The 23,783-nt window shown below is 37.1% G+C and overlaps 1 protein-coding gene across 1 annotated transcript in view; it reads left to right on the top strand.

Moving 5' to 3' along the window:
- Positions 1-23,783, top strand: part of COL21A1 (collagen type XXI alpha 1 chain) — a 475,958-nt gene that overhangs the window by 210,506 nt on the left and 241,669 nt on the right. Inside the window, exons 5-9 of the mRNA XM_073675431.1 lie at positions 1,593-1,761; positions 2,012-2,228; positions 5,934-6,107; positions 21,923-22,000; positions 23,762-23,770. Coding sequence (XP_073531532.1) covers positions 1,593-1,761; positions 2,012-2,228; positions 5,934-6,107; positions 21,923-22,000; positions 23,762-23,770 — 647 coding nt within the window. The remainder of the gene's footprint in view (positions 1-1,592; positions 1,762-2,011; positions 2,229-5,933; positions 6,108-21,922; positions 22,001-23,761; positions 23,771-23,783) is intronic.

The raw sequence follows: 23,783 nt of genomic DNA, 5'->3' as shown, positions 1-23,783 counted from the left end.
TGTGATTGCAATCATTTTCAGGAAGAAACTGAGTATTATCTGACAGAATTGCAGGGGTGCCAATACTTTTGGCCACCACTGTATATAGTATATCTATCAGTGCTCATTAATGGGCGAAACTTTTCTCTGACCTTTAATATTTTGCTGCATTTTCTACATTATCTTCTTTGACTTCCTTTTTTATTGATGAAACAGGTAACTCTTAAACATGGAAAAATATATATTTTAAACCTTTGCAACTCGTGCCTATACATTAAAAGGAAAGTGTAAGGTCCCCTGACTGGCTCGAAACATTACTATAGAAGTATGTGTTTGACATGCCATACCAATGGTGTAATATTTGAAGAATGAACTTTACTCTTGCATTATGGCATGTGACAAAGAAAGATGGTTTGTCCGGCAGTGGATTTCTTCTCCTGTACCAGTCCTGCCTTGGATCTTAAAATGACATATTTGAAACTTGCTAAGCTTTCACTATAAACACACATGCTATATTTACATATTCATAAGCAACCACTTTGAGGCTTCTACCATTAATAGTAACACTAAAAATGTAAATATTTTTCATTTTCAAGTGAAGATTTGTAATGTCTGTATTTTAATTTAGAAATCTTTTTCATACTTTACCAACAGCCTTCATATAATTGCTAATTGGTAACACACTCACTCTTCCAGGCTAGCCATGAGCTTTGTTTTGTCAGTGTCCGCACATGGATAGATGTCTGATTGTTTTCTCCTCTCCAAGTACAAAGTTATCTTTATCTCACTCCCTTTCTTTCTCTGTCTATCAAAATGAGCTCCAATTTTTTAAAGTAATTTCTAAAATTGAAGGTACAGTAGAATATTTGGTCATGCAGCCTATCAAGTTGTCAGTAGAGGCAAGAGCAGATTATTATTCTACAACAACTTTTTATAACTAAAAGGCTGGAAAGGTAACTATTACTAGACTCACTAAAACAGATCTGTGCCCCATCTTTCAGGGATATAATTCTTTTTCTAGTCTATGTACAGAAATGAAACATTAGAAACTTTTTGTCTTTTAAACCAGGGCATAGAATCCCAGGAGGAAAGCTACAATTTATGTTTGAAGATATGAATGAAGACATTCATACTAGCTTTTTTCATAGTATATTTTATGTGAGGACTTCTTGGTGACACGGTCTCACCTATCATTTGTGATAAGCCACTAACAGTACTTAAATCAGCTGATTATGTAGTTAAAAAGTTGTTCCTGATGGTTTGGGTTGTGTAATTTCTTTGGGACACGCTGGTAAATGATCCATTACCAAAGGACATACAGTACATAAACATTGTGAGTTTGATCAAGTAGTCCTAAGCTAATCATAATAACAGTTCCATATACTTCATCATTACCCTTGTGCTGTTTATTATTTCACAGGTATTGTCAAAGTTTGAGACATAGTCATGATCTTAGTGCAATCTTAATGTCTCGTAAGTACAGTAGGAGTCGCATGTGTTTTGATGAATTATAGTATACATCCATGTGCTCTTAAAAATAGAGCATTAATCATAACTATGTTCACTTACCAGTTAAACAATTTCCTATATATGGATTTCCTCTTGCACTACAGAATCTGTTTGTCCAACAAGAATTCCAGTGGCAGCTCGAGACGAAAAAGGTTTTGACATACTTTTAGGTTTGGGAATGAATAAGAAAAATGCTAAAAAGGTTAAGGGTTCCATCTCTACAACTAAAGCTTATGAAGTAACATCACAAATCGATCTTACAGAGTTCACAAGGTAAAGAAATTTTTCCTATCTATCTATCTATCTATCTATCTATCTATCTATCTATCTATCTATCTATCTAATCTATTTGTCATCTATTGTTTTTCTATACACCTTACTAGTAAAACATTGAAAATAAATTATTTTAGGAATAATAATTTAAAGAATTGCATTGCATATTTAGCTCATAAATTTTGCACAGTTGTTTATTTCCATTGCGTTCCACTTGGAAATTGTAAATCTGCTTTTTTTTTCTTCATAGAAATATTTTTCCAGAAGGTCTTCCCCCATCATATGTCTTTGTGTCCACTCAGAGATTTAAAATAAAAAAGAAATGGGATTTGTGGAGAATAGTTGCGCTTGATGGTGTAGTACAAACTGCTGTTTCATTGAATGGAGAAGACAAAACATTATCCTTTACTACAACCAGCCAAACAAATGATATCCAAATTGTTAAGTTTGTTACACCTGGAGTAAAGGTATAATTAATATTCTATTAATAATTCATGCTTTTAAGACATATGTTTCCTAATAATACAGTATATTGCTGTTAAAGGGATTATATGAGATTGAGAAAAGGGGCCTGTTTTTTTTCTAGGAAGTGGGACATTCCACAATACATGATCAAGAGTGCAGCTGTGAAGAGAAGCAGATCCATTTCTCCATTCTCATGAAATATACATATATACTGTATATAAATATATATATATAAATATAGTGCGAATTTCACTATATAGTTAGACAATATAGACAATATTTTTTTCTGTAGTAAAATTAATTTGTTAATTTGATTGTGGAAAACTTTTACATACTGAAATCAAAGTGATTGTCTATTTCAACTCCTTGACGACACTTGGCATAGATTTATGGCAGAAGTGCACCATCCCTATATGAAGTGGACCCAGGAACAGCACACGCTCCATAAAGTGTGGATGTTTGCTATGTTATACAGCTGGCACCCAAGAGTAATTGATGTGATGGGAGCTATCTCCGGTCACAACAGTTTAACCATTTAGTTGAGTATCAACTAGGAGTCTACGAATGAGGGGTTGTTATTGACTCCCATTGCTCCCCCTCTGCCAAGATACTAATCCTATGAAGCTGAGTTTGGGCTTCATAGAAGACCAATTATTCCATTTATATTAGGTAGAATTAAATAATAGACTAATAAAATGTAAAAATATTTATCCCAAACAATGAACCCTGTAATATATAAAAAATGAAAATGGCAGAATTGCTATTTTCTTTGGTTATGGAGTGAAAAGTGTTCAAAATGTCATATGGACCCCAAAATGTATAACAGCTAAAACTCACACTGCAAAAAAAATGCTACCATTTAACACCATCAAATAAAAATACTAAAAAGTTATCGCTCTCAGAATATGATTTTTTTTAAGAGAGTACTACAAATACATTTGGAATCACCATAACTGTATTGACTTGACTTGTAGAGCTGACTTACCAGGTCATTGGTAATGTTTACTATGAAATAAATGTCATAAAAACAAAAACCCAAAAAACAACAGTGGAATTGCTATTTTGTTTTTTTTCAATTTCATCCAAGTTGGAATGATTTTTCATTTTTCAGTTCATTACATGGTAAAATTAATGGTGCATTCAAAAGTGCAACAAGCCCTACGAGCACTTGTCGTGTCCTGCAAAGCCAGGCGTCACAAATGTCTGAACTCTGATGATGTGAGAAACCAGCTCTTGAGCCATTTTTACACACACACACACACACATGTAATTAGTGAAAGGGCTATTGTGAAGTCTGGTGGGTAGCAGCCCCTACAGGGGAACTATAAAGCCTAGAAGAAGCAACCCTGCGCCCCTGGGATTGAGTGGTGCTGGAGATCAAGGAGGCCAACCAGTGCCTTTGCTGTGGCCATTGTCGGGACTCCAGTGATATCTGTGCAGCCACATGGGACATAGTGTCCTGCGCGGTTCAAGAAGTGTCCAATTGCCAGACGACGTCAGTTAGGGATCAGAGGAGAGATTTCTAGATATGATCCTTAGTTGTCAGCAATGGGAAGAGAGCAGAGATACTTTCCTGTTAAGCCTGAGGTGCCGTGGATGCCAAGGTCCAGGGTGAGAGGAGACGTTTTAGCACGTATAGAGCTATATGTAGCGGGAGTGTGGAAAGCTGCTACACATTGCCGGAAAAGAGCTGGGTTCATCACACCATAAGGGGCTGTTGGCTCAGTGTACTGAATAACTATGGAGAGCTGTAATCATCATCAACTGCTCCAGTAAAAAACAAGTTTTTCTTCCTTTTGCACCTGAAGTCTGGACGTTGCTTATTGAGATGGGCTGATCCTGCATCCTTTCCACAACTTTCCCCTTTTTATTCTGCTGAGGACCGTCACTGTGACCACCGTGACAGTTTGCTGCCATTACGCCCTGGCTCGGTGGAGGCCGATCCAGACACACTGATATGATTTTGGTGACAGGAAAAAAAGCTATGGCTCTTGGAAGAATTGTAGAACAAAAATCAAAAGCACAAAAATGAAAAATTGCCCAATCCTTAATGTGTTAAACAAACTTATTCACTTCATGGATAATGAATTGCTTTCCATTTGGATTGGTAAATGTCTAGTGACTGTTTTTTTCACAGCAAAAATCAATGGTTCATTAATATAATACAAGAAAGGACAACATGAGTGTGTCAGTGGAAGAGTCAATCTTTGTAGTGGCTTTTCATTCTAGACAACAAAGGAGGATCTTGAACATAACACCTCGTTCTATCACATGCATATGCCTTAAAAGTGTGTATAAGCAGGAGGTGTATAAACAATTCAATCTTTTTAGCCACTTCTTGACATGGCTATTTTCCATTATTGCGCTTTTGTTTTTTTTCTTTTCTTCTTCCAAGACTCCAAGAGCCATAACTTTTTTACATCAAAGTAACCATATAAGGGCTTGTTTTATGTGGGACGAGTTGCACTTTGAAATGACACCATTCATTTATCATGTGACATACTAAAAAGCAGAAAAAAAATCCAAATTGCAGAAAAAGTTCAATTCCACAATTTTTTTTAAATGTATCATTCTCATTATATGGTAAAAATGATCTGGCAATATGATTCTTCAGGTCAATATGATTATGAAGATACCAAATATGAAATATGTATAGTGGCTGGTTTTCACAGGACTACCATTATGACAGACACAAGGGTCTTCAGCAGACTCCCACTGTCATGGCAACCCATCAGCGCCTCGCGATTGCATCACGGGCACATAGATGGATGCATAGAATGATGCACTGCCCTGCTGGAGCATAGTGAATGCTGCTGTCAGATATTGGTAGTGGCATTTAAACAGGTTGACAGTCACGAGCAGCGCTCCACTCCACCCTCAGCTGTTAGAGGCCCATGATGACTGAATATTACAGCCATCATCTGAGAAAAATGCAGGCTTGCAAAGTCAGGGAGCCAGCATATGACGTAACTGTTTGTCATAATTTGGATAAGTGGTTAAAGTATATTTTTGCACTGAATACAAATTTACAGTTTACATAATTCATTCATTTTTCAATTTCTCTCCTGATCCTAAGTTATAATCTTTAAGAGCTAATATCTATTCCTATATTCTACAGTACAGTACTAGCAAAGGTTAGGTTGACTCAGATAACATAGCACTGGGATATCAGTGGGTGAGATAATCTTTGGTGATATGTTATAGAAATGGTGCATTGTGAGTCATGATAAGTTTCGCTACATCTGTGTGTAGAGTGGAAACATTTCACCATTTATTCATTGCTAAGTCAAGTTATTGTGGCAAAGTCTAATAATCTAACCTTAAAAGATTCTAACAAAAGATACCAATATTGTAAATATAACTCCATGAAACATGATTATCATAATTTTCTAGTTGGTGATAACCAGCATTGTGAAAAAAAATCCTAAAACATTAAAAGTTGTAATGGTTCCTTTACATAACATGATGTGCGGTACCAAAACAACTGCTAATAAGCTACTTAGACCTGGCTTCACAATAATTTTGCAGTGTTAAATTTCTTTAGATATAAATGTAATAAAATACTCCAGAAAGTAATCTTACAAAATATTATATTCCGTTTTTTTTACATTATATGAATTTGTAATTTGAATTGAATGTTAGAAACATTTTCTCACATTCATATATACTGCAGCTTGAAAGAAATTGTTATTTTGCTTCTTTGCTAGAAATTATTTGATGAAGGTTGGCACCAGATAAGACTTTTAGTGACGGAAGAGGATGCAACTTTGTATATTGACAATCAAGAAATTGAAACAATACAACTGCTGCCTGTAATAGGAATATATGTTAGTGGTCAGACACAAATTGGAAAGTACTCTGGAAGAGAAGAAACTGTTCAGGTAATTGAATTCCAATATATCTACTTGAAATATAATAGCAACAAATTTGATCTTTCTTCCAGTATCTGATCGGGTTCTACAATTGATTTTGCTTTGCTGTCTTCCACCACCATTAAAGCTAATTGCTTACAAAGAACTTGTAAAGTCACCAAGATCCCCAAACCACAATCATTATGCATCAAAATTCTTTTCATGCTTTATGATAAAATTTTTGATTATCACAGGCTCAGGTCCTGAAATCCTGCCCCCTCAACATGAGTGACAATTTCTCCACTATCCCCATCTATGTTCAGTGGAGGAAGTTCTATTTTGCCATATTAAACTAGTTTTGAGACATTAACAGTTTATTAAAATAGGGCTCTAACCACATAGTCACGTCCATTTGTAAGATTCATACAAGATGCCGGCGCTTTGTACGTCAGATATGCTACTCCAGTCCCCAACTAGAGTAGCATTTCTGGCGCAACGCAAGGAGGTGCATGGCACTTACTTGAGGTGCTGAATTCATTAAATGCCATGCGCCTCTTATTGAATTTGGCACCTTCTGTTCCAGCAAGACTGGTGAAGCACAATGGTGCTTTATGTCAGTCTCGATGAATTAGCCCCTTATTGTTTTGCTACAATCTCAAGAAAAAGTGGGAAAAATACAGCGGTGTAGCCTGAATCAAAAACAAGTACCATAATCAATCCTCATCATTACCCAAATGGCATTGAAATCTGATCAAATAATAAACTTATTGTAAAAGAAAAAACACAAATGATGTGCAAGAGCTGTGATGTTATAGCTTACAATACCAGTGCCCTCCACCCAAGCAACCAAACACAGATTTATGTATTTTTCCAATGGTGATGTACATAGCAGCATTAAAATACTGCCGTGTAACTGTTCCTACATTCCCCGATACCACTGAGAATACTTATGAAAACTCAAGAGATTATTCAGTGCTGCTGATTGTCAGTTGAAGTGAGCATGGAATTAGACATGAAAATATTAGGACCTGTGGGACATTATGGACTTCCACTTAATGTTACATCTGTTTTACAGATGAGAGTTGCACCTAAAGTTGGATGCTTTAACATAAAATATGGTGACACAACTAAAAGCAAATGCAGGGATATTCTTTAAACCCAACTTGGACGATAGGTTAATTAGATTTTTTTTCTATTAGAAATCTTAATATTTAATGTATTGATGTTTCAAAAGGAAAGGTTTACAAACAACTCTAGCTATTGCTAAACCTACATGTCTCCACAGAAAGCCAGGCTGAGTTAAAATGCATACAAATTTTCAGCTAGTGGCTTTGCGGATGCTTTTATATTTGCAGCCAGATGTTATCAAATTAAATTATGTTTAGTCGTCCTTGAACAATTTCCAGAAAAATACTTATTTGCATTGTAAGTAGCCTGAAGGTTACTCTAACCAATCTCAAACATATTATTTTTAAACATGTGTGAGTACTTTAACATGTCCTAAAAACCACAATCCTGAATGTGATATCCTGTGGGTTCCATTTGAAGGATTTGCAGGGTTGTAAAATATTAACTTCTAAGTGCCATTTTTCTTTTTTTGGAATACACTGCAAGGTTTCATTTTTTGCTAAATGTGATGTGTGAAAGTCTTATTTTGCGGTTTGCAAACATATTCTCATTTAACCAAGTTATTGGCTTATAAAGCAACGTAAAAACACAGACACATGGTTAATTCTATCGTGGATACAGTGAACCTATCAAATCTTCCATTCATTAATTTCTAGCAGCATAGAACTTAGCTGCATGAAGAAAGAAATGTAAGATTTGGGATTTCTAATATGTAGATGTAGAACTATTTATTCCAGAGGCACAAGCCCTAAAAAAAATTGTAGAAATTTCAGGTATCTTAAAGAAAACCAATTTGTCTTAATAAACATCAGATAATTTTTCTCAGTATTTCTGAGACACAAGTTTTACTTTCATTTTACTATAGTAAATGCAAAATCTTGTGAGATTCTCCTCACTTTTGAGCTACCAAACGTGAGGTGGGAGGATGTCATTCCATACGACATCTTGTAAATGGAGCCCTGTGCTCTGATCAGCCCGAAGTAAAGATGAACAGAATACTTTGCTGGATTCAATGTTTTGTTAATATGTCCATGGAAAATAATAGGATAATCAATTCGCCTATTTTTCTCATAAATTCTTTAAAACTATAAAAATGCTAAATAATTTCACAAATGCATCACTATGAACAGTGAATCAGTGAAATGCAAATCAGGCACAAAAAAATGTCCTCACTTTCTGCCAGGAGCCTGAACTTTAATTCACAAAATATTTTTTTAGCCATGTACTATGATGTTGCTGTGCATCATACAGCCCAGCAAACAGTGACAGCATAGCTGCTTGTTAAAGGGTTAATCTGCAAGAGAATGAAACAGGAGCTTATTCTGAGTTTCTCACTGCATACATAGTCAGCAGCAGCCACAATGAAGATAAGGCTGTGATGGGTTCTAATTCTGTTGCTGCTTCTTGTAGTCTTCTCTTCTGCCTCCTTCTCCATATTACCCAGGGATCCACCTGACGCTACATCTAACATAATAACATACAGCATGAAGTAAAAAAGACACAAGTATTCACAATCAGCACAATCACAGTCTATCTCCACAGAGTAGCATTTCCCAGCTCAGCAGCGGAAAGGCTCACAAAGATGTCAAAATGGTTAGACAGCAAAAAACCCAGCTTCAGCTAAATCTAATTTCAGATAAAAGGACTATATATAGTTATAACGGCACTACCACCTGATGTACTGTACTACTGCTGCAATGAGCGGCAAAAAATCTGCTGTAACTTAAGCCTGGTACAAAAAGTATGAATAAAATGTTAAAATTGCAAACTGTGCTGTAGTACAATAAAGATTCTCCACATAAATAAATGGTTCCTACTAGTGTTGAACAAGTGTGCTCGGATAAGGTGTTATCTGAATATCTTGTAGTGCTCTGCTAATATGCTCGAGTCCCTGCAGCTGCATGTTTTGCAGTCATAGACAGACGCAACACATGCGGGGATTGGCTAATAAACAGGCAAACTGTGCATGTGTTGTGTCTATCTACCGCCGCAAAACATGCAGCTGCAGGGATTCGATCATATTAGTAGAGCACTACAAGATACTCAGATAACACCCGAGCGTGCTCGGATAACACGTTATCTGAGCAGGCTGCTCAACAATAGTTTCTTCCTAAAGATGAGGTAATCAAAAGCCACAAGTATCGTTTCCGCTGGATCTGTAACTTGTCCAAAATGTCCATTCTTTAATGGATAAGGAGTAGAGATCATCCATGGATTGTCTTGTAAATGTAGCTTCTTACTTCTGTGCAAGAGTTTAGGAGTGTGTCTAATGGTAAGTAAATCTAAGTATTCCTGCTGTGCTACCGCTGGTAGCGCTGCAGTCAGCTGCTGAGCTTGTAAGCCGCCTGCTCTAGGCAATGTGACGTCACTTACTGGGTAATCAGTAGACATGTAGTAGTAGTAAGCACTAACTAGATCTCAGCTCAGATATTGATCTGCGCATGTGTCAACTCCAGCGCTGTTTTATTGAAGACCAGACGTGGAATCAAACTCTGCGCACGCACATGCGAAATTTCAAACTGTAGTAAGGTCACTGAATAATCAGTGAAAGGTCACTGAACAATCAGTGACCTGTAGAAACACAGGAGGCATTCAGAGGGGCAGGAGCAGAAGAAGATCCAATCCCCCCCAGGCCCGCCCCAATGCACAAAAGACGTCATCGGAAGAAAACTTAAAACCATGATTAAAAAAAAAACAGTGACTGGATTCCTTCAACAAAGGTATCAATTTAATCAGTGTAATAGCACCATTATGGGCACACCTTTACTTTATAGTGCTAAATCCTGCAGGTTCTCTTTAAGGGAAAGTACTTCTACAGTATTTCATAAAGAAATCTAAAGTAAAAAACCTTGGTTTTAGTTATATTATTAGTATGGTTGAGAAAACCCATACATTGTAGGTTAGTTGCAATCAGCATTAAAAGAAAAACATAGAAATAAATAGATGGATAACCAGAGTAATATTTTTAGAAATTACAGCAACATCAATTCAAAAATAATGAAAACTTAAAGTAATCACTGTGAATATCCTTTTTAACAACCATGGCAAACTCGTCATTTTTCGGGAGAAGATTCAGCTAGAATAATTCTCCAAAATTTCCAAACTAACATGACGGTCTTTAAAGTAATACACAGACACAACTCAAGTTTTGCCCTAATTGGACCAGAAGAACAACTTTCTTGTTGTTACGCTTCAAAATTAGACATGTAACAAACCCTAATAAATTAATGATATAATTTTTCTGTCATAGCTAGGTAAGGTTCTAAACACGAAGACTACAATTGTAATATATAATATAAACAGACATCCATTACTACACCAAGAAGCTAAAAGTAAAGTTCTATTAGCAATGTTGGATGTGTGGATAATTTTGCTGCTTTGCTGGTGAAAGAGACTATTATTGACTCCTAAGGAATCCTTCTTTAATGTATAATGTTTTAAGTTATTATCACTATGAAGAGATTCTGACTGAGCTAGAATAACATTTTTATTTGATTTATCTGGTTCTAATCTTTGGTTATTTATATCAGACTCGAAAAATATAACTGTCCCTCCTCTTACATCTTCACTTCTGCGAGGCTTTGAGTGTTCCATTACTTACTCATCCATTCTACTTATCACCAAAGTTAGTTTACTGTCTGGGAAAGCAGATTCATACCAGATACTGGATGTAGTACATAAAATAAGAACCAGCTGCTTCACAATAATAGTCAAATTCACTCACATTATATGTAAATCTATGCCATATGATGACAGACACATTAAGGTGAGAATAATATAAGTTATAAAATCTATGCCTTATGATGACAGACACATTAAGGTGAGAATAATATAAGTTATATTTCTCAAATAGAAGAATTAGGCCTAAGGATTGCATCGTTCAGTATTCTCTAAATACAGAGCCCTTTATTTAACCTTATCAAGGCAGAGGCCCCTTGCAATGCAGGGAAAACGGCTTGGCAGACTAAAATATGTTCTGAATGTGTCCTCGTGTTTATGTGCATGTTACAAGCCATATAAAATAGAAAAGCCATATTATTCATAATATTAGTTTGGGAAATCATGTTGCTAATGTGTATTCAATATTTATCTTTTGGTAAAAGGCTGATAATGCAATATATATATATATATATATATATATATATATATATATATATATATATATATACAGTTATATGAAAAAGTTTGGGCACCCCTATTAATCTTAAGCTTAATGTTTTATAAAAATTGGTGTTTTTGCAACAGCTATTTCAGTTTGATATATGTAATAATTGTTGGACACAGTAATGTTTCTGCCTTGAAATGAGGTTTATTGTACTAACAGAAAATGTGCAATCTGCATTCAAACAAAATTTGACAGGTGCATAAGTATGGGCACCCTTATCATTTTCTTGTTTTAAATACTCCTACCTACTTTTTACTGACTTACTAAAGCATTTTTTTTGGTTTTGTAACCTCATTGAGCTTTGAACTTCATAGCCAGGTGTATGCAATCATGAGAAAAGCTACTTAAAGTGGCCACTTGCAAGTTGTTCTCCTGTTTGAATCTCCTCTGAAGAATGGCATCATGGGCTCCTCAAAACAACTGTCAAATGATCTGAAAACAAAGATTATTCAACATAGTTGTTCAGGGGAAGGATACAAAAAGCTGTCTCAGAGATTTAACCTGTCAGTTTCCACTATGAGGAACATAGAAAGGAAATGGAAGAACACAGGGACAGTTCTTGTTAAGGCCAGAAGTGGCAGGCCAAGAAAAACATCAGAAAGGCAGAGAAGAAGAATGGTGAGATCAGTCAAGGACAATCCTCAGACCACCTCCAGAGAGTTGCAGCATCAACTTGCTGCAGATGGTGTCACTGTGCATCGGTCAACTATACAACGCACTTTGCACAAGGAGAAGCTGTATGGGAGAGTGATGCGAAAAAAGCCGTTTCTGCAAGCACGCCACAAACTGAGTCGGCTGAGTATGCAAAAGCACATCTGGAGAAGCCAATTTCTTTTTGGAAGAAGGTCCTATGGACTGATGAAACCAAGATTGAGTTGTTTGGTCATACAAAAAGGTGTTATGCATGGTGGCAAAAAACACAGCATTCCAAGAAAAACACTTACTACCCACAGTAAAATTTGGTGGAGGTTCCATCATGCTTTGGGGCTGTGTGGCCAATGCCGGCACCGGGAATCTTGTTAAAGTTGAGGGACGCATGGATTCCACTCAGTATCAGCAGATTCTTGACAATAATGTTCAAGAATCAGTGATAAAGTTGAAGTTACGCAGGGGATGGATCTTTCAGCAAGACAATGATCCAAAACACCGCTCCAAATCTACTCAGGCATTCATTCAGAGGAACAATTACAATGTTCTGGAATGGCCATCCCAGTCCCCGGACCTGAATATCATTGAACATCTGTGTCATCATTTGAAGAGGGCTGTCCATGCTCGGCGACCATCAAACTTTACTGAACTGGAATTGTTTGTAAAGATGAATGGTCAAAAATACCTTCATCCAGGATCCAGGAACTCATTAAAAGCTACAGGAAGGGACTAGAGGCTGTTATTTTTGCAAAAGGAGGATCTACTAAATATTAATGTCACTTTTCTGGTGAGGTGCCCATACTTATGCACCTGTCAAATTTTGTTTGAATGCAGATTGCACATTTTCTGTTAGTACAATAAACCTCATTTCAAGGAAGAAACATTACTGTGTCCAACAGTTATTACATATATCAAACTGAAATAGCTGTTGCAAAAACACCAATTTTTATAAAACATTAAGCTTAAGATTAATAGGGGTGCCCAAACTTTTTCATATAACTGTATATATACACTGTGTTCCAAATTATTATGCAAATAATATTTTCTCAGATTTTCCCAAATTACCTATATGAATTGCAGTCATTGTAATTTTCCAGTCAAATAACTATTAGAGTACAATTGAAAGGTTTTTGTACAAACTGCCTATGATAACAGTATATTTTTTAACAAATAAAAAACTCAAACTGCACTCAAAATGCATGTTCCAAATTATTATGCACAGCAGAGTTTTCAACCTTTTCATTTTAATAAAGAACAAAAAAATGGTCATTTTTGAAATTATAAGCATTATCAGGTTATTACAAACTGAAATCAAAGAGTTTTCAACTCAAAAGTTTATTCTAGATGATGTTATATTTGCACATAGGACCGCTTGTTCGAAAGGAGCTTCTGAACTCTCTCGTCCATTGAATTTGTCAGGTTTTGGATGGTTTCTGCTTCAATTGTTTTGCATGAGGACAGAAAACCCTCCCAGAGCTGTTGCTTAGATGTGAACTGCCTCCTGCCATCATAGACACTCCTTTTGATGATGCTCCAGAGGTTCTCAATGGGGTTGAGGTCAGGGGAGCATGGGTGCCACACCATAAGTTTGTCCCCTTTTATGCCCATAGCAGCCAGAGATGCAGATGTGTTATGTGCAGCATGAGACGCGACATTATCATGCATGAAAATGATCTTGCTGCAGAATGCACGGTTCTTCTTCTTGAACCATGGAAGGAAGTGCTGTTTGAGAAACTCCACATAAATTATGGAGTTCATCTTTACCGCTTCAGGGATCCTAAAAGGGCCGACAATCTCTCTCCCCATGATTCCAGCCCAAAACATTACTCCACCTCCTCCTTGTTAGCGCCGTAGCCGTGTTTGCATGGGGTGTCCATCAACCAGCCATCCTCCACTCCATCCATCTGGACCATCGAGATCATTTCATGCATGATAATGCCCCGTCTCATGCTGCACATAACACATCTGCATCTCTGGCTGCTGTGGGCATAAAAGGGGACAAACTTATGGTGTGGCACCCATGCTCCCCTGACCATTTTTTTGTTCTTTATTAAAATGAAAAGGTTGAAAACTCTGCTGTGCATAATAATTTGGAACATGCATTTTGAGTGCAGTTTGAGTTTTTAATTTTTTTTTAAATATACTGTTATCATAGGCAGTTTGTACAAAAACCTTTCAAATGTACTCTAATAGTTATTTGACTGGAAAATTACAATGACTGCAATTCATATAGGTAATTTGGGAAAATCTGAGAAAATATTATTTGCATAATAATTTGGAACACAGTGTATATATATATATATATATATATATATATATATATACAGTGGTGGCCAAAAGTATTGGCACCCCTGCAATTCTGTCAGATAATACTCAGTTTCTTCCTGAAAATTATTGCAATCACAAGTTCTTTGGTATTATTATCTTCATTTAATTTGTCTTCAATGAAAAAACACAAAAAGAATTGTCCTAAAGCCAAATTGGATATAATTCCACACCAAACCTAAAAAAGGGGGTGGACAAAAGTATTGGCACTGTTTGAAAAATCATGTGATGCTTCTCTAATTCGTGTAATTAACTGCACCTGTAACTTACCTGTGACACCTAACAGGTGTTGGCAATAACTAAATCACACTTGCAGCCAGTTAACATGGATTAAAGTTGACTCAACCTCTGTCCTGTGTCCTTGTGTGTACCACATTGAGCATGGAAAAAAAGAAAGAAGACCAAAGAACTGTCTGAGGGCTTGAGAAAACAAATTGTGAGGAAGCATGAGCAATCTCAAGGCTACAAGTCCATCTCCAAAGACCTGAATGTTCCTGTGTCTTCCATGCGCAGTGTCATCAAGAAGTTTAAAGCCCATGGCACTGTGGCTAATCTCCCTAGATGTGGACGGAAAAGAAAAATTTACGAGAGATTTCAACGCAAGATTGTGCGGATGGTGGATAAAGAACCTTGACTAACATCCAAACAAGTTCAAGCTGCCCTGCAGTCCGAGGGTACAACAGTGTCAGCCCGTACTATCCGTCGGCGTCTGAATGAAAAGGGGCTGCATGGTAGAATACCCAGGAAGACCCCACTTCTTACCCCGAGACATAAAAAAGCCAAGCTGGAGTTTGCCAAAACTTACCTGAGAAAGCCTAAAACATTTTGGAAGAATGTTCTCTGGTCAGATGAGACAAAAGTAGAGCTTTTTGGGAAAAAGCATCAACATAGAGTGTACAGGAAAAAAAAGAGGCATTCAAAGAAAAGAACACGGTCCCTACAGTCAAACATGGCGGAGGTTCCCTGATGTTTTGGGGTTGCTTTGCTGCCTCTGGCACTGTACTGCTTGACCGTGTGCATGGCATTATGAAGTCTGAAGACTGCCAACAAATTTTGCAGCATAATGTAGGGCCCAGTGTGAGAAAGCTGGGTCTCCTTCAGAGGTCATGGGTCTTCCAGCAGGACAATGACCCAAAACACACTTCCAAAAGCAATACTTTTCTCTGGCCCATTTTTGGAGCTTTGTGTAAAATGATCAATGATTTGATTTTTGCTTCATTCTCTTTTGTGTTTTTTTCCTTGCAAGCAAATTAAATGAAGATAATAAGACCAAAGAATTTGTGATTGCAATCATTTTCAGGAAGAAACTGAGTATTATCTGACAGAATTGCAGGGGTGCCAATACTTTTTGCCACCACTGTATATATGGTTGTTCTAGTGACAGATCTACCTTAAGAAGCAAATGTCATATGACACAATGATAATATATAAATATTTGTACTTATATACAGGTGCATCTCACTAAATTAGAACATCATCAAAAAGTTAATGTATTTCAGTTCTTCAAATACGAAAAGTGAAGCTCATATATTAGATAGAGTTATTACAAACAGAGTGATCTATATCAAATGTTTATTTCTGTTAATGTTAATGATTATGGCTTACAGCCAATGAAAACACAAAAGTCATTATCTCAGTAAATTAGATTAATTTACAAAAAACATCTGCAAAGGCATCTTAAGTGTTTAAAAAGGTCCATTAGTATGTTTCAATAGGCTTCACAATCATGGGAAAGACTGCTGACTTGACAGATGTCCAGAAGGTAGTCATTGAAGCACACTCCACAAGGTCCCAGAGTTCTAATCTTCATTTGGAAATCAAGGTCCCAGAGTCTGAAAGAAGAGTGGAGAGGCACACAATCCAAGCTGCTTGAGGTCTAGTGTGAAGTTTCCACAATCAGTGATGGTTTGTGGAGCCATGTCATCTGCTGGTGTAGGTCCACTGTGTTTTATCAAGACCAAAGTCAGCACAGCCGTCTACCAGGAAATTTTAGAGCACTTCATCCTTCCATCTGCCGACAAGCTTTTTGGAGATGGAAATTTCATTCTCCAGCAGGACTTGGCACCTATCCACACTGCCAAAAGTACCAATACCTGGTTTAAAAACAACAGCATCACTGGGCTTGATTGTCCAGCAAACTCGCCTGACCTTAACCCCATAGAGAATCTATGGGGCATTGTCAAGAGGAAGATGAGAGATACCAGACCCAACAATGCAGACGAGCTGAAGGCTGCTATTAAAGCAACCTGGACTTCAATAACACCTCAGCAGTGCCACAGGCTGATCGCCTCCATGCCATGCCGCATTAATTCAGTAATTGATGCAAAAGGAGCCCCGACCAAGTATTGAGTGCATTTACTGAATATACATTTCAGTAGGCCAACATTTCAGGTTTCGAAAACATTTTTCAAGCTGTTGTTATAAAGTATTCTAATTTACTGAGATAATGTATTTTGTGTTCTCATTGGCTGTAAGCCATAATCATCAACATTAACAGAAATAAACACTTGAAATAGATCACTCTGTTTGTAATGACTCTAAATAATATGAGTTTCACTTTTTGTATTGAAGAACTGAAATAAATTAACTTTTTGATTATATTCTAATTTAGTGAGATGCACCTGTATATAAGTACAGATATTTATATATTATCATTGTGTCATATGACATTGCTTTGCTTCTGAAGGTAGATCTGTCCCCCCAAACTGCTTAAATGGGTGTACAAGTATTTGAAATGTAAATCTGTTGCTGTATTCCTGTGAAATTAGTTCAAATACGGTGTTAAGTGCTCTACGTATAAGTGAGCACTTCCTGAATTTTTGCCTCCTCAGGTTGTTTCACTATCAGCACCAGTCACTTAACTTGATTGATAGCTCACTATCTTGTGGAAATCAGGCAAGGAAATCAGACAATGAGCTATTTATCAAGCTAACAGTGTTATGCGGATTCTCCAAGGGTTGATGTGCTGCAGCCTGAATGCATCACCTTGAGGAGTTCTCTATTAGTATAGCCAACCCGTTATTAGATTTCCTGATTGCTCTCAGTGGGAAAAACAAGATAATCTTGTAGTTATGATACATTTTAATAGCTAACAAATATAAAATAAATGATGTTACAAGGCAAGCTTTCGGGACAACTTAGGTCCCTTCCTCAGGCATGATATGGTAAGGTATATGAAGAAACACAAATACATGTTGTTGAACTACTGTTCTGTAGAGGCAGTCCATGGATTTCATTGGAGCCTCTCTGTTCCTGCTCATATTGGGCTCCTACACATAGCTACTAGGGTTGAGCGAGTATGTTCTGTCCGAGTATGCTTGGGCCGAGCTCCGAGTATTTACAGATGCAATGATAAGGTTAAATCGCTCCCGTGTGCATGATTTGCAACTGTTTGACAGTTTTGTTACATGTGAGGAATGTGTAAGAAATAGACATTCCTCCCATGTAATAAAACTGTCAAACAGTCGCAAATCATGGACACGGGGAGCGATTTAATCTTATCACCGAGCAGCTGTAAATACTCGGAGCTCGGCCCGAGCATACTTGGTGAAAGGGTTAATAGAACATACTCACTCAACACTAATAGCTACCAATTGCCCAGTTGGTACTACTTTTATGAACCCAGTTTGAGCAGGCGCTGAGCGGCTCCCATGAAATCCATGGACCATCTACACAGAGCTGTAGCTCTAATAGGTGAGCTCCACTAGAAGCATGCCCTTAATCAGCTGATGCCAAATATGCTTTTAATGGACATATGAATGAATCAATGGGGCCAAGTCATCTTTTCCATGATGTATTATACTCTATACAGATTATATTATTAGATCTGGTGACAGACCCTCCTTAACGGTAAACTCCAGGAAGATTTTAATAATTATTAAAATAAACTTGCTAGGTTAATTTAACATATCGAGGACAAAAAATATTTTGCTTTGCTATTTTGGAAGATTCCAAGGTGTTTTGTATGTTATAGTTCCTCAACACCATAGGTATTAAAAAAAAATGACTGCATGTTAGAAGACATTACAGTAGTTTTGTTTTTATGCAATTCAGTAAAATTTAGTACAATTCATTTTTCCCTTTTAAACAATTTTTTTAGCCACAAAGAAACATCAGAAATAATTTATACTTGTGTCTGTTGAGTTCCCATGGGGCTAGAGCTTCGGGGAGATAACATTGACAGTTATTTTGGTGATCATGTGATCAATGGAGAATTCAGGGAAACAAAAAAAAAACAACAGCTGGGCAACCCTCCTTTTCCACTGAACAACAAACAGTTAAAGTCACTGGCAACAAGTAAAGAAGTAAAGTTATAGTTCTGGTATTAGTTTACTGTACCATGCCTTTTCAGTGATATACTAGTTCACTGTAGCGTCCATGGTTACTGTTCCTGCTGCCTGCTGCAATGTCATAAGAGGAGTACTAAACAGCTCCAAAATACCAAACAACATAGTACTTAATAATATTTCCATACAGTGCAAATGTTACCTTGCACAATGTGCATAATGTCATGATGTAGCAAACGTGATTTTAGTACTTCATGCATTAATTATTAAAATGTAGCAAACAATATCTTGACATTTAAATCAGCACCAACCATTGGAAACAATTAATATTTGCTAAATCTGTATTGTTATCACTTGGTAATATTGACATATCTGTCCAAAAATGATGGCATAAAGTGTACTTGGGAAAGAAGTTGATCAGCAGTCTACTGCTGTTTATCATGCTAGTATAATAGCTATCCTGACTTGACCACTCTCGACCACTCTGTGCCCTTTTCAGCATTTGTTAGTGGCAATGAAGGGGGATTCTAGAGAATCACAGGGCTATGCAGTGGGTGTCCTGATTGTGGGGTTCCTCAGGATTCAGTCCTAGACCCCCTCCTCTTTTCTCTATTCACCATCCCCATTTGACATTCTATGTTGATGACTACCAATTATACACATCGTCTCCTGACATAACCCCGCATTACTAGCTAATGATTGTCTGTTCGCTGTCTCTATCATTATGTCCTCTCACTATCTAAAACTGAATCTGTCAAAAAACTGAACTCCTTGTGTTTCCCCCCTCTACTAACCTACCTAAACCGAAGATTGCCTTTTCTTTGTGTGGTTCTACTGTTACTTCCCAGCTCCATGCCCACTGTCTTGGGTTTATATTTGACTCAGATCTTTGCTTCACTCTTTATATCTGATCAATCACTCGCTCAAAAACATCTCTAAAATTTGATTTTACTTACCTTTAACTCTGCAAAAACTTTTACTGTTGCTCTTATTCATTCTTGTTTCGACTATTGCAACTCTCTACTAATGGGTCTCCCTCTTTCTAAACCCACCCCCTCTCCAATCTATCCTGAAGGCAGCAGCCATGATCATACTCCTGCACAACTGCTACACCAATGCCTCCACCTTGTGCCAGTCATTGCACAGATTGTCCATCCGCTATAAAATGCAATATCAACTTATCACTCTAACCCACAATACGCTCCACAGTTCTGCAAGTTCCCTACATTTCCTCCTTCATCTCTGTCTATCACCCTAACCATGCCCTCCATTCTAATAATGATCTAAGAATAACATTCTCAATAATCTGAATGTTCCACTCCCGTCTCCAAGACATCTCTTGAACTGCACCATTTCTCTGGAATGCACTACCTTGGACAATTTGATTAATTCCTAGTATCCACAAATTTAAGCATGCCCTAAAAATGCATTTCTTTAGACTGGCCTATTACATAACTTCACTAGTCTAACTATTTCCTTTTTACCCCTCCTAATTGTTCCTCAGAATCTGGTCCATCATATCATCTGTTTGCACACCCTACAGGCACTTAATAGCCCTCTGTGTCTGTACTTGTACACATACTGGCTGGCAACCAGTTCATGCTGCATTTTGTGAATCCTCCTATTTATTATATTGATGGCTGGACCATACATGACAAGCATTTTTTACCTTTTAATCTTTGTGTCTCCCCTATTTCTTCATAGATTGTGAGCTTCCGAGCAGGGCCCTCACTCCTGTTGGTATATGTTGAGTTATATTGTACTCTGTAATATTTGATATTGCCTGTACATATAACCTCTGAATTGTGAAGTGCTGCAGAATATGTTTGCTCTATAGAAATAAATTATTATGAAAAATTATTCTTCTGCCGCTGCTGCTCATTTATTTGTGTGCATTTGTGACATATAAAGAGGAATTTCTTTGATAGATTTTGAACATGCGGTCAAAACCTCATCAAATTTGTTTTTAAAGAATGTGACTTTATGGCACATTGCCATGTTTTGCATTGCAGTTATTGACCTCACAGTTTTTACAGGTGAAATGTTAAATGTTCTTCTAGACTTTGTAAATGTATTCGAACACAGCTGCTATGTAGCTCCATGCTGTCTAATGTATGAGGACATACAGCATGATCAGGACTCTGACATGACAGTCCTATGACCCATACTCTCTTCCCCGTCACAGCTGTTGGATTTGTAAGCAGAGTAAGTAACAGACCTTCATGAACAAGGACAAAGATGTCATGCATCCCAAGAAGATATTACTTTAAGGGCTCGCTCACATGAGCGTATACATTGGACAAGTGCTATCCAATGTTTTATCGGATGGCACTCGGACCAATGTTAGTCAATGGGGTGGTGCTGATGACTGATTTTTTCCACTGACTGAATATATCAGTGAAAAGAATCGCTCACATGACCGTGAATTCTCTCGTCCGAGAGAATCGGTTCTATTATGCTAACAACACTCTCATCAAACTTTGATCAGAGTTTGATTCGAGAGTCAGAATTGTGTGTTCTAATTCTTTCAGATGAGGGAATCAGAGCACACCATGAGGAGAAGACAGAGAACAAAATTTCTCCATCTTCTCCATTCTGTGAGTCCACGGAAATCGGTCTGCACTCACATCCGAGTGCAGGCCGATATTTTCCAAGCACCCATAGACTTCAATGAGTGAGTGGCATCTAATTTAAAAGTGAAATCGCAGAATGCTGCAATTTTTTTCACTGACAAATTCTGTCAGTGAAAATAATCAGGCTTAAGCACTTCCCTATCGAACAACATTGGTCTTAGTGCTATCCGATAAAACATTGGAGAGCACTCATCCGATGGATACGCTCATGTGAGCGAGCCCAAGATCGGACGCCACTTACCCATTCAAGTGTATGGTTGCATGGAAAACATCCGAGTGCAGTCCGATTTCCATGGACACTTAGAATGGAGAGGATGGAGAATTCATGTTCTCTATCTTCTCACATCCAAAAGAAATGGATCACACTATGCTGACACTCGGATCAAGGGAAGAGGTAGGAACCAACTCGTCCACTTCTCCAATCCCCAAAAATGGTGGATTTCCTATTAAGTCATGCCAGATATGGGATAGAGGCTTAAAAAACATATTAATTTCTCTGTCTTCTACAACCTCACCCCACAGGGTACCACCTAAGCATTGGGCCATTAGTGTATAGTTCCAAAGAAAGCCCTATTCAAAGGTTCATTTTAATTGTTTGACCAGTGCATCAGATTTCTAAGTACATAATATTTAATATATACTGTAATTTTTATTTTACAGTTTACATTACAAAAGCTGAGAATATATTGTGATCCAGAACAGAACAAACGTGAGACAGCTTGTGAAATTCCTGGATTGGTAAATACTTTATATTGCACATGTATATATTCAAGGATTGCACAGAATTGACCAAATACTGATAGCGGGGTAGTGGCCTTACAGATCCAGCAGAGTGGATGGAATTGTAAAAAACTCATGACCGCTGTTCTTTTCTATGGTGCATAAACTGACCTGCTGTATATTTCATAACTCATAGAATGTCATTAGATGCGAAAAATCCACAGGTAAGAAACGCATAAGCATTGCTAGTGCATTTCCGCTTCGGAAATGCACTAAAAACTCAAGTAAATCACTCCTTACTGTATCAATAAAGTTTTGTTAAAGCCAAATTTTAGGAATTAGCAAAAATAAAGCAGCTTTATTTAAAACTTGATGCATCAACAAGAGACATAAAACCGCAGCATCCAAAGTATGATAAAAACGCATGGAAAAAATACACTCAAAAATACAATGAAATAAAACCGTAAGTCATCTAATTAAGCTAGTTAGTTTTTAATGTTGCTGATTTTCTGCGAAATGTCATAATCTATTAGGTAAATTAGGTCACTTGCATTTTTTTCATTGTGTTTTTTATGTATTTTTTTTTAAATGTGTTTCTGACGTTGCGGTTTTGTCTCATTTTGGTATGCATGCTTTGTTTTTGATACTTCTTGGTAATTTGCTTTGACAAAACTTTATTGATACAGTCATGTGAAATTTAAATGCATTTTAGTGTGTTTCCACTGTGGAAATGCACCATAAACACAAACGCATTCTTCAACCTGTGCATTATCCACATCTAATGCAATGGTATAGGGAAAATCTGCACATAAATCTCAACGTACCCACAGGAGAAATTGACATGATGTAGATATAAAACACACACTACAGGTCAGTTTACTCCGTGTTAAAAAAAAAAGCACGATGGGCATGAGATCTCTGTAAATCCCATCCACCTTGAGGAACAGCAAGGCTATGTTCCCACGATGAACTTTTGGTGAGTTTTTGATGTTGCCAAATTTATGCACCACTTCTGCATCTATTATTTAAATGTAGCTACTTGCGTTTTTTCATTGTGTTTTTGTGTGCGGCGTTTTCGGCCATGTTCACACGTTTAATATTTGGTGAGTTTTTGACCTCAGTATTTGTTAAAACCAGGAGTGGGTGATAAATACGGAAGTGGTGCCGTGTTTCTATTATACTTTTCCTCTGATTGTTCCACTCCTGGTTTTGACTTACAAATAATGAGGTAAAAAAACTCACCAAATACGCAACGTGTGCATGAGGTCTTACAGTTCCAGCAAAGTGGATGGGATTTATGGGTGGGTGTTTCCAATCCGCAGCATTTTCTGTGCGGATTTTCCCCATAGACTTGCATTAGGTGCGGAAATTCCCAGCTGCGTTTTTAATACATTTCCCATAGACTTGCATTACTTGGGGAAAATCTCCACATAAAAAACGCACATGCATTATTATTATATTACCACAGGAGAAATTCAGTAAAAACGCATGTAATCCACAAATGCTTTTATCATTAAAGATTTATCAAAGCCAGGCTACTAAACAAAGTAGTTTTATTTAAAACAAGACATAGCAAACAGAAGCAAAATGCACAGCAGTAAAAAACGAGATGAAAATGTATATTTAAAAATGCAAGAAATATGCAATAAAAATGCAAGCAACCTTATTTAATTGATTGGTACAGAAACATCAAAAATGCTCCAAATACTCATTGTGTGAACTTAGTCTAATATATTGAGTGTACTGGTAAAACCACTTTCTATTCTTCTTATTTTTCAGAATGGAGAGGTATGTGAGAATT

Source organism: Phyllobates terribilis, unplaced genomic scaffold (assembly GCF_046119375.1).
Source record: "Phyllobates terribilis strain yellow unplaced genomic scaffold, ASM4611937v1 Scaffold_3__8_contigs__length_932513732, whole genome shotgun sequence".
Classification (NCBI taxonomy): domain Eukaryota; kingdom Metazoa; phylum Chordata; class Amphibia; order Anura; family Dendrobatidae; genus Phyllobates; species Phyllobates terribilis.
This window is presented reverse-complemented; position numbering and strand designations above follow the sequence as displayed.